The following is a 14,616-nucleotide window of genomic DNA, read 5'->3' on the forward strand; positions in this document are numbered from 1 at the left end:
CCACCAACAATGTATGAGAGTTCCTTTTTCTCCGCAACCTCGCCAGCATTTATCGTTCAGAGTCTTTTGGATTTTAGTCATTCTAACTGGGGTGAGATGGTATCTCAGTGTGGTTTTGATTTGTATTTCCTGGATGCTGAGTGATGTTGAGCATTTTTTCATATGTCTGTTGGCCATTTGTATATCTTCCTTAGAGAAATGCCTACTTAGCTCTTTTGTCCATTTTTTAATTGGGTTGCTTGTTTTTTTCTTGTAAAGTTGCTTGACTTCCTTATATATTCTGGATATTAATCCTTTGTCAGATGTATATTTTGCAAATATTTTCTCCCATTCTGTTGGTTGTCTTTTAACTCTGTTAATTGTTTCTTTTGCTGTGCAGAAGCTTTTTAGTTTGATATAATCCCATTTGTTTATTTTTCTTTTGGTTGCCCGTGCTTTTGGGGTATTTCTAATCGGACTGATGCTAATGAGTATGCCCACCTCAGAAAAGCCCACACACCCACTTTCCACATTACTGGTGTTCAGAATTGTAATTTTATTATAAATACAAAATGTATGGTGGCTAGTTTAAACGTTTATCTTATTTTCAGGTATCCTCGATCATTACAATAGGTACAGTCTGATGAGCCCCTAAACACAGGAAGACTGCGACACGTCTTATGAGCAGAAACAGCCATATGTGACAGACACACTGAGACCTGCACATCTGTGGCTGGCAGATAAAATGATACATGTGAGAAGAGGGACCCTTTGTGAGCGAGGCAGACGGCACTGGGACCTGTGACACGAGGCAGGGGAGGGCAGCGGCCAAGGAGAGGTGTGGGGTGGTCTCAGGAGTGAAGGGGACTGAGGTCCTCCAGCCAAGGGAACACACAGGAATAAGATGTAAAGGTGGTCAAAGGCGGGGGCTGCAGGCAGGGAGAGGTCATAGCCTGGTTCATTTAGGGGCTACTTCCAATATCTTCAGGCACACAAACAAAAGTTCATGACCCTGAAACCCGCAACCCCGCTGCCCATCTTAGGAAACACCCCACAAAGCACTCCTGTCCCACTTCCTTTCTTCCCCTGCTCAGAGGTAGTCACTGTCCTGAGTTCAGTATTTATCCTTCTGTTGCATCTCCTGATATGTATCCATAAATGACAGTTTTACATTTTTAAAAATTGTCTGTCATACTGTATCCTGCAATTCGTATTTAGTGCAACATTGTTCTTTTGAGTTCTATCTTTGTAGATAACAGGTAGCACTTGCTCGTTTATTTTAACTGATGTAAAACTATTTCCAGCTTATGTATTCCTAGCTGAGGAACACCCGCTGTTTCTGACACTTTTGCTAGTTCAAGGCACACTGAATACTGCACTGTGTGCTCTTGTTTATATTACTGGCAGACCCCAGAGCTGAACGTGGGCATATCACAATACTTGAGAATTGCTGGGTTTTAGGCAACACAAACTTTTGGATTTACCGGTCAGGACAAACTGCTCTCCAGGGTGACCTGCAAGCCCCACCCCACCAGTGGGCATGAATGTGCTGGCTGCCCAGTGTCTTCCAAAGCCAGGTATTTTCAAGACTTTATGTAATCCAATGACTATAAAATAGCATCTCAGTCCCACTTTAAAAAGGCTGGCACTTTTTCACATGCTTGCTGGTCACTGGTGTTTCCCCTTCTGCAGACTGCCTATGTTCTTTGCTCATTTTTCCTTAGAGTTATTTTCTTTTATCTCATTTGCAGGAATTCTTTGTGCTTTTTGGACATGAACCTTTGCTGGGCTGCGATGCCTCCTCCCAGGTGGTAGCATGGACTTTCGTGTACTTTGTGACATCTTTTGTTGAACAGAAATTCATAAATTTGCATGCACGCACTTGACTTTATATCAGTCATGACTGTACTTTTGTGTCTTAAGAAACCCTTCCCTACAACGGAATCACAGAGATGACCTTCCCCATGACATTCTAAATGCTTGTCGTTCTGCCTTTCACATTTAATTTTTATGCTAACAATCTGCACAGCATGTTTTCTGTCCTTTCCACTTTACCATACCATGTCTTCATACTTAAAGCATGTACACTGCAGGAAGACACAGCTGGTTCTCGCTTTTTCATCCAGTAAGACAAATCTCTGCCTTGTAAGCGGAGAGTTTAGTCTGTGCATGCACTATAATTGCTGACACAATTAGGGTTAAAGCTATACCTTTACTATTTGTTTTCTACCTGTCCATCTGCTCTTATTCCCTTTTCCTACATTTTAGTTGTGCAAGTTATTTTTCAGTATTCCATTTTATTTCTTCTGCTAGCTTTTTTCCCACGAGGCTGTATTTCTTTTCATTTTCTCAGTAATTTCTCCAGGGATATTCACAATATCCATCTTTAGCCCATAGGTCTACTTAGATGAGTACCGCGACACCTCCCCTGTAAAGCAGCCCTCAGCAGCGTGGCTCATGTACACAGCGCCTGCCTTTGTGCTGTTGCCATCGCACACTCCATTTCTGGTGCTTTCGATCATTCCCAAAGGGCTGAGTTTTCCTTCTGGTAACTTCAGTATCCCTTCTAGTGTAAATCTGCAGGTGAAGCTTACCCCCCTTTTTTTTTCTTTAACCCAAACATGTTTTATTTACTCATTCTCTGAAGGGTACTTTCACTGGATGTGGCATTCTGGGCTGACTTTTTCTTTTTAGGTTTTCTTACTTCAGCACAATAACAACGTCACTCCACTGGTCTCAAAGCCTCTACCATTTCAGATGAGAAGTCAGAATATTTCACGGTGTGGTCTGTCTGTAATGTGTCCTTTTTCTCCGGTTACTCTTCAGATCTTCCTATTTCTGGTGATCAGCAATTTCAGCATGACATATTTACACGTGGTGTTCTTGGCATTTATCCTGCTTGGGGTTTGCCAAGTTTCCCGGATCTGCAGGTTGCTGTTTTTCTCCAAATCTGGGAATTTTATGACCACTATTTCTTCCATACCTTTTTTTCTACTGGGTCTTCTCTCTCCAAAAACTGACTTTCTGGGACTCCAATTACACATGTTGGACAGTTTGATGTTGCCCTAGACTGAATCGTTTCTACGGATTAGTCTTCATCCCCATCGCCAACCCCAGCCCTTTCTTCTGGTCCGTCAGCAAGTGGGGGCACTGCAGGCATCTGCCCACATCCCTCCCTCCCAGCCTGTGGTCCTGAAGGCTCCAGCTGTCTCAGAAGGGCCCTAAGCACCTTGTCTTCAGCTCAGGGGCTCTGCTTCGGTGCAGCTCTCTGTGAGAAGGCTGGGAAACTGCCCCCTGGCAGAGAACGGGGTAAATGTGAAGGCAGAAGCAAATTAAAATAACTTGAAAAAACCAAACTGCTAATATTAAATAAACCTGTAATAGTCAGCACTGGCCAGGTCAGGAGACGTGGGCTCAGACACTCCTGGAACAATTTAGAAAGAAGTATAAAAAGCCTTAAAAATGTTTATATATTTTGATCCCTCAATTCCAGACCCAGAAGTCTGTCTTAAAGAAATCAAAGGTATAAATATTTAGCTATGAAAATATTTATTGAAGCACTGTTTATAATAAAAATTGAAGATAAGATGAATACTAAACAATATGCAAATTTGACTAAAAAAATGATAAAATTGTATCATAAAATACCAAGGTAGTGATTTGAAGTGGTTATAGAATAATATTTAGTGACATAAAAAATAGTCAAAATTTAATTTGATGTGAAAAAGGAGTTGATAAATTAGTATGGAGAATATACTCACTTTTTTGCTGGAAAAAATGTATATTACTGTGAAAGACTATAAAAATTTTTTTACATTTTTAATTTTAATACCACTTATAAAAATACCACTTTTTGGTAATATGTAACATAAAATTTGGCATTTTAACCATTTCTAAGTATTCAATTCAGTGGCGTTAATTACATCAACAATGTTGTGAGACCAAACCACTATTTCCAAAACTTGCTTCATTACCCCAAACAAAAACTCAGTAACCATTCAGCATTAATAACCCCCTTTCCTCAGCCCCTAGTAACCTCTAATCTTCTCTCAATCTCTGAATTTACCTACTCTGGGGACCTCATCTAAGTGGAATCATACAGTATTTGTCCTTTTGTGACTGGCTTCTTTTACACAATGTCCTCAAGGTTCATCCATGTTGTAGAGCGTGTTAAGAATTTCATTGCTTCTCGTGGCTGAATAATACCCCACTGCATGTTTTGTTGTTTTTTTAACTTTGGCAGCTGGCTGGTACAGGGATCCACACCCTCAACCTTGATGTTATGTGGCTGCATTCTTTTATTTTTTTTTTAAATTTATTTATTGAATCAAAATCGATTATACATATTTTGGGGGTTGAACACTGAGATATGTTGATTAAATCAATATTACTAGCATATATATTGTTACAAATTGTAATTATTCTTTATGCCCCTTGTCCAACCTCTCCCCTTCCCCCTCTAAGTGCCCTAGATTTCTTCTCTCCTTCTGAAAGAATAATGGTTCCTCTGTTAACTTGTTGCCTAGATGATCTGTCCAATGCTGAGAGATGTGATCAGGTCCCACAATATTATCATACAGCAGATGCTTCTTCTGTCACTCTGAAATGGGTTTTGTTGAACGAGACATCCTCTTCTTTTCTTTGTCTCTGCTGGTGACTCTTCTTGTGTGAATGCACTCCAGTGGTTGGCGGACCATCTGCGTGGTAGCTGTGGCATCTAGCTGCTTTTGCAGCAGCCATGGTTATTATGGTGGCTGTAGTGGGCCACCCACATGGAGGTGCTGTTTTTGGCATGCTCCTTGGTACTGGCAGTATGCCTGGTTATGGGGTGTGTTTGGTACCCTTCTCCATGCCTCTGGTCCCTGGGCAGACCTCAAGGTACGGGTGCCATGTGCCTGGTTCTGGAAGAGGGGTCCATTCCCCTTCTCCGTGTCCCGGGTCCCTGGGTGGGCCCCGAGGTACTGGCGCAGTGTGCCTGGTTGTGGGAGGAGGGCCCGCTCCCCTTCTCCATGACTCAGGTACCCAGGTGGTCCCCGAGGTGCTGGCGTTTTGTGCCTGGTATGGGAGGAGGGTCCAGTTCCCTTCTGTATGCCTCTGGGCCGGGTGGGCCCCAAGGTGCTGGCACGGTGTCCCTGGTTGTGGGAGAGAGGTCCAGTCCCCTTCTCCATGCCCTGGGTCCCTGGGTGGGCTTCGAGGTGCTGGCATGTTGTGACTGGTTGTGGTAGGGTAGTCCGGTCCCCTTCTCCATGCCCCGGGTCCCTGAGTGGGCTCCGAGATACTGGTGTGGTGTGCCTTGTGGGAGGAGGGTCTGGTTTCTGGCTCCATGCCTCGGGACACTGGGTGGGACCCAAGCCCTGGATTGGTGTGCCTGGTTGTGGGAGAGAGATCTGGTCCCCTTCTCCTTGCCTTGGGTCCCTAGGCAGGCCCCAAGGTGCTGGCGTGGTGTGCCTGGTTGTGGGAGGGGGGTCCAGTCCCCTTCTCCATGCTTAAGGTCCCCAGGCTGGCCCCAACACACTGGTGCAGTTTGCCTGGAAGTGTGAGTGGGGTCTGGTCTCCAGATCCAAGCCTCCGTTTCCCAGGCAGGCCCTGAGGTGCTGGCATGGTGTGTCTGGTTGTAGGAGGGGGGTCCAGTCCCCTTCTCTGAGGGGGTTGGGTGAGCACCTTGGGTGCCTGGGCTGGCCCCAAGGCGCTCACATAGTTTGCCTGGAAGGGGAAGTAGGGTTCAGTCCCCAGATCCAAGCCTCCAGTTCCCAGGCAGGCCCCAAGGTGCTGGTGGTGTGCCTGGCCCGGAACTAATTTTTTGTCCTTTGCTTGCTTCTAACACAAAGGAACTTCCTATGGGAACCAGTACTTGAGCTGTGTGGTTGTTTAAATTGCTACTTTGCTGCTGTTTCCCTAGGGAAGGCTTTTTGTGCAGCTCAAGGTTTAATGGTTGACCTTATAGGTACTTCCGGCTCTCCAGAGACCCGGTGGATCTGTGTTCTGTAGAATCTCTGATCTGGGCCTGAGTTTTTTCATCAAACTGCACCCCATGCAATTCTGCATTCCTGAACAGTCTCCTCTGAGTGGTCCTGCACTGATTGGGGGGCAGGTCGGCTGTCCTTGCTGTGCCCCCGTGTTCTCCTGGTGGGCACGTCTCCCCCCACCGCCCCTGCTCCAAACACTTCCCATGTGATGGGCCCTGCGCCAGTCCTTTGCGATGACTCACCAGCTTCTGAATGGCTCCCATTTTTCAGTTGTTCTGGATCCTCGCTCCTGCGTGGGTCCACGTGAACCCTATTAGTGGTCTTGCTGTCCTGGGGGCCGCCAAGGCCCTCTTCTCCTCTGCCGCCTCCAAGTAACTCCATCTGAAGGGCACAGCTGCAGCTTCTGCCAGCTCCTGCTCCATGTGCTCAGCAGCTCGAGCCTTAAAGCAGCCGTGGCCTGAAATGCTCAGAGCAGCTTTTTCTTTCTCTCATTGTAGTTTCTCCCACCTTCATGAACTCCATAGGTCTCTCCTCCTCTTCCCCTGAGCTCCAGCGGCCCCGGCTTGGCTGATGTTACATTTTTATAGTTGTAAATCTGGTTGATTTGTGGGAGAGAGTGACGCTGCAGACCGTCTATTCCGCCATCTTGATTGGATCCCATGAGGCTGCATTCTAACCAACTAATAAGCCAACGGGCCGGCCCACCCCATCATATGGATGAACCACACCTGTTCACCAGTTCGCCCTCTGATGGACATTTGGGTTGTTTCCATGTTTCAGCTACAGTGAATAACACTGCAATAAATATCGCTGTACAAAGATCTGTTCATGCCCCTGTTTTTCATTTCTCTGGGTATATACCTAGGAGTGGAACTGCTGGATCACATGGCAATTCCATGCTTAGCTATCTGAAGACCAGCATTTTACACTCCCACCGGCAGTGCAGAAGGGCTCCGGTTTCTCCACATCCTCAACAACACTCATTTTCCAATTTTTAGACAGTAGCCATCATCCTAAAGGGTGTGAAGTAGTATCTAATCGTGGTTTTGATTTGCATTTCCCTGATGATTAACAACGTTAAGCACTTTTCATATGCTAATTGACCACTTGTATATCTTCTTTGGAGAAATGTCCTCTCAAACCCTTTGCCCATTTTTGAATCCAGCGGCTTTTGTTGTTACTCAGTTGTAGGAGTTCTTTGTTCATTCTGGACAGAAAGCCCTTATCAGATACAGGATTTGCAAATATTTTCTATCATTCTGTGAGTTGTCTTTTCACTCTCAACAGTAGCCTTTGATTCATAAAAGTTTTTAATTTTGATGTTTATCTGTTTCTTCTTTATTGTCTGTGCTTTTGGTGTCATATCCCAGAAATTGCTGCCAAATCCAATGTCATGAAGCTCTTCCCCCACTTTTTTTCCCCAAAGTTTTATAGTTTCAGCTATTAAATTTAGGTCTTTGATCCATTTGTGTTAATTTCTGTATATGGAGTAATGTAAGCATCCAACCTCATTCATTTGCATGGGCATATCCTGTTTTCCCAGCACCATTTGTCGAAAAGCTGTCCTTTCCCCATCAAACGGTCTTGGTGCCCTTGCCAAAAATCAACTCACCACATATGCAAGGGTTTATTTCTGGGCTCTCTAGTCTATTCCTCTGGTCTCTACTTCTGCACGCCAGTACTGCACTGTTCATTACTGCAGCTTTACAGCAAGTTTCGAAATCGGGGGGTGTGAGTCCTCCAACTTTTGTTTATTCTTTACTAAATTGTTCATTCCGGGTCCCTTGAGATTCTATGTGAACTTTAGGATGGGTTTTTCTATACCGTATAAAAGGCTGTTGGGATTTTGATAAGGATTGCATGGAATCTGTAGATCCCTTTGGGTAGTACTGTCATTTTAACTATATGAGGGTACTTCAAAAAGTTCACGGAAAAACAGAATTAAAAATAATACAAATCTTTCCATGAACTTTTTGAAGGCCCCTCAAATTAAGTGTTCTAATCTGTGAACATGGAATGTCTTCCCATTTATTTAGATCTTCTTTAATTTCTTTCAGCAGTGTTTTGCAATGTTCAGTGCACAAGTCTTTTGCCTCCTCGGTTAAACTGATCCCTAAATATTTTATTCTTTTTGATGCTATCGTAAATGGAATTGTTTTCTTAATTTCCTTTTTGGATAGTTCATTGCAAGTATACAGAAATACAATTGATTTTTGTGTTTCAATTTTGTATCCTGCTACTTTGCTGAATTAGTTTAGTAGCTCTCACCATACTTTTGTGGATTCTTTAGAGTCTTCTATATATAAGATCATGTCACCTGTGAACAACTTTTTGTCTTTTCCAGTGTGCGTGCCTTTTATTTCTGTTCTCTTGCCTAACTGCTCTGGGTGGAAGACAGAAAGGGAAAGTCTTCCGAATGAACAAAGCTAAAACCTGTGCAGCAAACTCCCCATTAGTTGATCTGTCTGTTGTCAGACACAGTAGATCTAGTGCTCACGAGTGCTTTTTACCAATAAACCAGGTAACCAGGTAAAGTGAAGTAACTACTTCTGGACTACTGGATAAATGTTTGTAGGCTACCAATTCCTGAAGATGTCCCAGAAGGAAACTGTCCTCTGTTCATCTCTCTGAGAAACTTCTACACACAAAATTGGAACACGATACCTTAGGATCCACTAGTGCCCCAGCCTTGATGAGGTACTTCACTGCTTCCAAGTGGTTGTTTTCTGCTGCCTCCATCAGTGGGGTCCTCTGGTCTTCTGAGCAGGTGTCAATGTTAGCGCCCGCCTAGTAAAACAAGGAGCAGTTCAGGTGCACGGACAGCTGCCACTGCAGCGCCACCTGGTGAGGAAATGAACTTACCCACCTCCACAGTTCAAAAAGAAAAGATTTACCAAGTTACATTAACATTGTTTTATTGACCGACTATGTTTGAGTCTTCCAAAAATATATTCAAAGACATAGTTATTCTATTACCATCAAGCCTTTAGCTGAAACAGCATACTTAGGCTAAATTTCATTTCTAAATTAATTTGATAGAAAACGTGTACAGCACAGTAGTGCGGCAACACCTTTAGAAACAAGAAAGATGGTGATAACCTTCTAAAGCAAACAAGGTGGAGGTAGGGAGGGCTGCTTGGTGAAGAGGGGTCCAGGATGGAGGTGCTGGCCCAACCCTGCCAGCACCAGCAGGACACCTGCCCCACGGCTCCTGCTGCCTCCTCCAGCTATCTGAATACTTGCCAAAATAAACACAACGAGAACTAGTTTCCAGCAGTATGTATTTTGGAGTGATTTCTAGTTTTTCCAATAAGGTGAGAAACTTGAAAGACTAATGAAATAGCAGGTATACATAAGAAAATTTTTGTTTGTTTGAAACTTAGAAAGCCCCCAACTTTAAAACTGGTTGTGTGCTAGAAGCAAATCAGTTGTTTAGTAGTTGAAACCTTTTCTCCACAAGGGGAAAAGTGGTCTAACTTCTCAGACTAATGTACAAAGAGTTAACATTTAGTTTATAAAATAAATATTTACTCTCAAAAGATGTTGAAAGTAATACTGTTTTTACTATTAGCAATTAAAAAAAAAAATAACACAATTAACTAAGGAATTTTTAAGCACTCCTAGAATGGTATACATGGGAAGCCAGGTATGATTAGTAAAGACTGAGAGGTACACTGAGGTTTCCAAGGGGACTCTGAAAGGGGCTTGTGGCTGTGTTCAGAGCTGTGCACTATGGGGGGGGGGGACCACAGGTTCACAGAGCAGGGGTCAGAGGTCAGAAAGAGTAGAGCATCAAGGCAGGAAATGGGAGTGGAAGACACAAGGTTGATTTCAAACACAGAAGCTCAAAGCCAAGGTCGGGCTGCCGAACCTGAGGGCTAACTTTAACAAGGAAATAAACTTAAAAAACACACAAAATAAGGAAGTGAGGCCGTGCAGTGCCAACGAGGCCCGTGCAGGGGTAGGGTATGTGGAGGGGCTGGGCTTGACAGCAGCCGGTGCCTGCCAGTGGCCAGCTCTACACTGAGCAGCACAGAAGCCCTCACAGACACACAGCAACCCAGGGCCCCAGAGAACCAGAGGACTCCGACCCTCCCCCTAGAGAACATGGTCATAGAAACCTCTAAGAACCTGGAAACTCAGAGAGGAACACAGGGAAGAGAGAATCAACCGAGACCCTACCAGGCAACTAACAGGATTTGCAAACAGAGAGATAGGACAGCACAGCCCAAAGAAACACGGATCCCCAGTGACAAGTCCCACCACCCATGTTGCAAGCAGGACCGAGGCAGATGCATCCAAGACCCTGTGAGGAGCACGGTACTGATCAGGCCCCGGGGTGGCCCGTGCTGTGACCTGCAGGACACACACCTTCTCCTTCTGGCCTTGCACCCTCCCCACATGGGCCACTGAGGGCGAGCCCTGCCTTCTAGAAGTGAGAGGTGAGGGAGGAGCAGACAGGCGAGAGAAATGAGCACCCGCGGCAACCGCTCAGAGGGAGAGCGTAGTGCCCCACCTGCTGCTCCCCAGAAACCGCAGGCACGCAGAGCACCACAGGGCACAGATGACACAGCCCCTGACTGAGCAGGCTGGAAAAACAAAAACCCACATTGGCAGGAAGAAGCCCTAGGGGTTCACGAGGCTGGCAGACACCAAGGATGCTGAGAGACTGGACTTCAGAGCCAGCCCAGAGCCAAACACTTTCTGGATTGATCTCCTTCCCTGCCCACGTGGCCACCAAGCGCTCAGGTGCAGCCCAAGTGACGCAGGAGCACCTCCTCCCTTTCACAAATGAGACAGCCACATGCTGCAGGGTGACTTGAACAAGAGGAGAGCGCTCTGGTCCCAGTGAGACCCACCTGATGAAAACAAAGGAAGACAGATAAATATCAAAAGCACCTAGAGGCGCTCCCATGCTGCTACAAGACATGCAGTTCAAAGCCAAATAAAGACAGGAGCCCAGAGAGCTCAGCCAGCATGGATACTAGTCCTCCACGCCAGCATTCCTTGGTGGCTTCTAGCTGGAGCTTGTGCAGGGATGGGGGTATGAGATGTGAGGTGCGCTCCACACCCACCAATGCTGAACAAAACCCTGAGAAACAACACCCTTGGGTTGAGGACAGACTAGAAATAAGCCCGTGCCACTTTTTCTGAGGACTCGCAGAAAAACTGCTTAGGTTCTGAGGCTTATTTTACAAAAATAAGCCCCTCCAAGATAGGGCAGCAGTAAGCTCTGCAGCCCAAGTCGTCACATGAAGCAGCAGGCTGAGGGTCTGATTTAAAGGCGGTCCAGGCCGGTCAGACGCCAACACAGGGGAGCATGAAGAACTCCTCCATACGGGCGCCCCTCCAGTGTGCAACACTGTATTTTGCAACATGTGAAGACACCGAAATTGTGAAAACAGAAGGTGAGCAGAGCTCCCGCACTGCCCCGTCATGCCTCTCCAGGCACGAGCGGCAGGATGAGACCTCAGACCCACCTGGACCACTGCAGTTCCTGCCTGCATTCACTTGTTTTTTGGGTTTTAGTTTTTTGACTAAAAGAAGCCAGACACAAAAAGATTCACACTGTGTGACTCAATGACCATAAAGGTTCGAAGCAGACATAACCGAGCCGCACTGCTAGAGGACACTCACAGGGATCCGAGCAGGGCTTGCTGGGCTGGGCGGCAGCACTGCGCCTGGACCCCGGGTCAGCTAGCCAGGATGTTTATGTTTTACGGACTTTCCTGTATGCATAACATGCACACACACACACATGATTTATTTATATTTAATGTTTTTTAAAAAGCCAAAGAGAAAACACTGCCTTTCAAAGGAGTAACATGCTAACTTCTCAGAAGGAGTCAGAGACAGGGGAGGCAGTGAAGACAGTGGAAGTGTCGTCCCTCCAGTGGACTGAGAAAGAAATGCCAGTGACTGAGGACCCAAACGAGAACCCAAGGCCCAGGAAGAACATGTCGAGAAGCCCCCAACCCCGAGGCAAGAGCGCAGAGACCTCAGCACGACCCCACGCCCAGCCCTGCCTGTCCAGACCCCAGCTCCTTCCTCACAGATTGCCGACCACCGCCACACCCTTCACGACCTCTCAAGAATGGGAGGGCTCTTCCTGCGAGACTGTGGCTCCCTTTTCTGGACCATCCTCTCCCTCCTCCTAGAACCCCCTCAGCACACCTGAGGCCTCCAGTCCTCGGAGCAGCCCCACCGACACCCTGGCCACCGGCCCCTTGACCTCCCCGGCCCAGTCAACCACTCACCTCAAGGTGAACACTCCCGCAGCCCACCCTTCCCGAATCCCTTTTCACGCTCCTCTCAACGCTCTCAGGCTCTCCACGGGCCGCTCACTGCCCACACATGTCCTCCCTTCACAAGTGCCTCTGCCAGGGCACGGCTGGCCCTGATGGCTTGTCAGCCTCAACTCACTCCTAGGTGAAGACTGTCTGCTGGACTCAGAGAGACCACTGAGGCAAACAGGAGAAAGTATGTAGCTTCCAAACTAATAGGAAAAAACCAGGACAATTAAATAGAAAAAGAGAAAAAGAGACACAGCTGACCTTTGAACAACAGGGTTTTGAGCTGCACGGGTCCACTTGTTGGCAAATGTTTGGAGATTTCTTTTCTCTAGCTTACTTTATTGTACAAACAGAATATAACACACACAACATACAACATATGTGTTAACTGGCTGCTTATGTTATCAGTAAAGCTTTGAGGTGTCAAAAGTTATCTTTAGGCGGTCGGGTAGGCAGGTTGCAGGCTGTAAATCCATGTGGCAGGGGCTCTGGATCCTGGTGGCTGGGGCTGAGGTGGGCTTCACAGACCATGTCAGAGCAACTGTGCCTGTGACCCTCATCCTGGGGCCTCCGTCTTCATGCTAATCTCAGGACAACGCCCTGTAACAATACTGATATCCAGACCAGCAGCAACACCCTCCTAAACCTGCCCCTGGCCAGCAGCACCGGCCTGCACCGGCTCAGCAACCTCCACTGCAGGGAACTGCTGGACCACGCACTAGTGCTCTGGTTCGCAGATCCCCAAAGTAACAGGGTGAGGACTGCGTGGAGTTCCAAGTGCAGGGAGGCCTGGCTGTGGTGAGTGGCACCCTGCAGACCCTGTGACAGGGCCTTCGCTGTAGAGGCAGGTAAGTTCACCAGGTGGGCATTCGCCCTGGGAAGCTGAGCAAGGTAGAGAGGCTGGTGGGTCTGATGCATGTGGAAACCGAGGTGCAGCAGCAGCAGGCCCTGAGGAAGCCAGATGAAGAACTGGGCCGAGACCCTCACCAAGACTCTGGCCCATGCTGAGGCCTGTATTAACTTTGCCAAGGACGACACCTGGAGGAGGGTCTCCTGCAACAAGCAGACAGCAAAGTGTGGGCACTGGACCCCCCAACGCAGGCAAGATCAGCCTGCTGAACCTGCTCAGCCGGAAGCCTGCATCCATCATGTCCCTGGAGCCAGGGACCACTGTGACATACTAAAGACCGCCTGGTCCTGGCTGGGTTTCCTGTGCTGCTGAGTGACACGGCAGGGCTACTAGAGGGCATGGGGCCCAGGGAACAGGAGGGTGTCTGCTGCCCACAAGAGGATGGAGCAGGCTACCTCATCTGTGTTGGATGCCTCTGACCGGGCCTTTCCATCCAACAGGGGGACAAAGTTGTAGCCCCCATTGTATCCCGGAGCCCCAGTTGGAGCCCCAGCGCCTCCTGCTGCCCAAGGGCCCAGGCCCTGGTCCTGACCTCCCCACACTTGCTGCTGTCCTGCCTGACCAGGGTAGTCTCCTGGAGGTGCTGAGGAAGGACTTGCCTGCAGTGTGGGGACAATCCAGAGGCCTGCTACTCTGACACATGCAGGTACCAGCATCACCTCAGGGCTGCCTGGACACTCTCGGCTGATACATGCAGTCAAAAGACCTGGTCCTAGCGGCCAAGGCACTGTGGGTCACCAGGGGGCATCTCACCCACCTCACAGGTAGAGGGGGCACTGAGAAGATTATGACATCATCTTTCAGGACTTCTTTGTGGGCAAGTGAAGGGATGCCACGTGGACACCAGAAGCCAAATACCAAAAGAATGTAAAAAAAAAAAAAAATCAGGTGATCCAGAAATGTTCCAACATGGAAATCTCCCTTATCTTTCTCCAGGATTAACTTGTACCTTTCTAAAATTTTTCCTGTATGTTTGCACACTTGTGGATTCACCTATCAAAAATGTTTTCTCTTGTGTTTTGCACATAAATATATTGTGTTTACTGTTTTAAAAAACAAACAACAAAAGTCATACTTGGCTTTTTGACTGCTTACTGGGAAGGGGGTGGAGGTGACTAGAGCCCCTAACCACATGGTTCAATGGTCAACTGTATTTGTTTCAAAAGGTTGGGAATTAAAAGTACAATACAAAACATTAGATATAAATTAAAATGTGTCAGAAATTACAATAAGTATAACTGGACAAAAGGCTCCTACTAAAACACCAAGACTTTTAGACTGAGCTTTTTTAAATCGAGTACCAGGCACTAAAGGAACATCTTTAAACAAGAAAGACAGACTAAAACAGAGCAGCAAAAAACTTCAAAATAACTGTAAGTAATATCTTCAGAGAAATAAGGAAAGAACAGGGGGCTTTAAAAAAAGGAACAATCAGAGAGCAGGCACAGAAGCTGGAAGCTAAAGTTGA

The 14,616-nt window shown here is 46.8% G+C and overlaps 1 protein-coding gene and 1 pseudogene across 9 annotated transcripts in view; one reads left to right on the forward strand and one right to left on the reverse strand.

The window, feature by feature from the left end:
• Positions 1-14,616, reverse strand: part of EHMT1 (euchromatic histone lysine methyltransferase 1) — a 187,224-nt gene that overhangs the window by 30,653 nt on the left and 141,955 nt on the right. For 8 of the 9 annotated variants that reach the window (XM_063082639.1, XM_063082642.1, XM_063082638.1 and 5 more), the window contains one exon: positions 8,610-8,732. In XM_063082639.1, coding sequence (XP_062938709.1) covers positions 8,610-8,732 — 123 coding nt within the window. Of the gene's footprint in view, positions 1-515; positions 3,274-8,609; positions 8,733-14,616 lie in introns of those variants that run through there. The other variant, XM_063082646.1, reaches the window with a different exon arrangement.
• Positions 10,416-13,735, forward strand: LOC134365703 (tRNA modification GTPase GTPBP3, mitochondrial-like; annotated as a pseudogene).

This window comes from Cynocephalus volans, chromosome 17 (genome assembly GCF_027409185.1).
Source record: "Cynocephalus volans isolate mCynVol1 chromosome 17, mCynVol1.pri, whole genome shotgun sequence".
Lineage (NCBI taxonomy): Eukaryota > Metazoa > Chordata > Mammalia > Dermoptera > Cynocephalidae > Cynocephalus > Cynocephalus volans.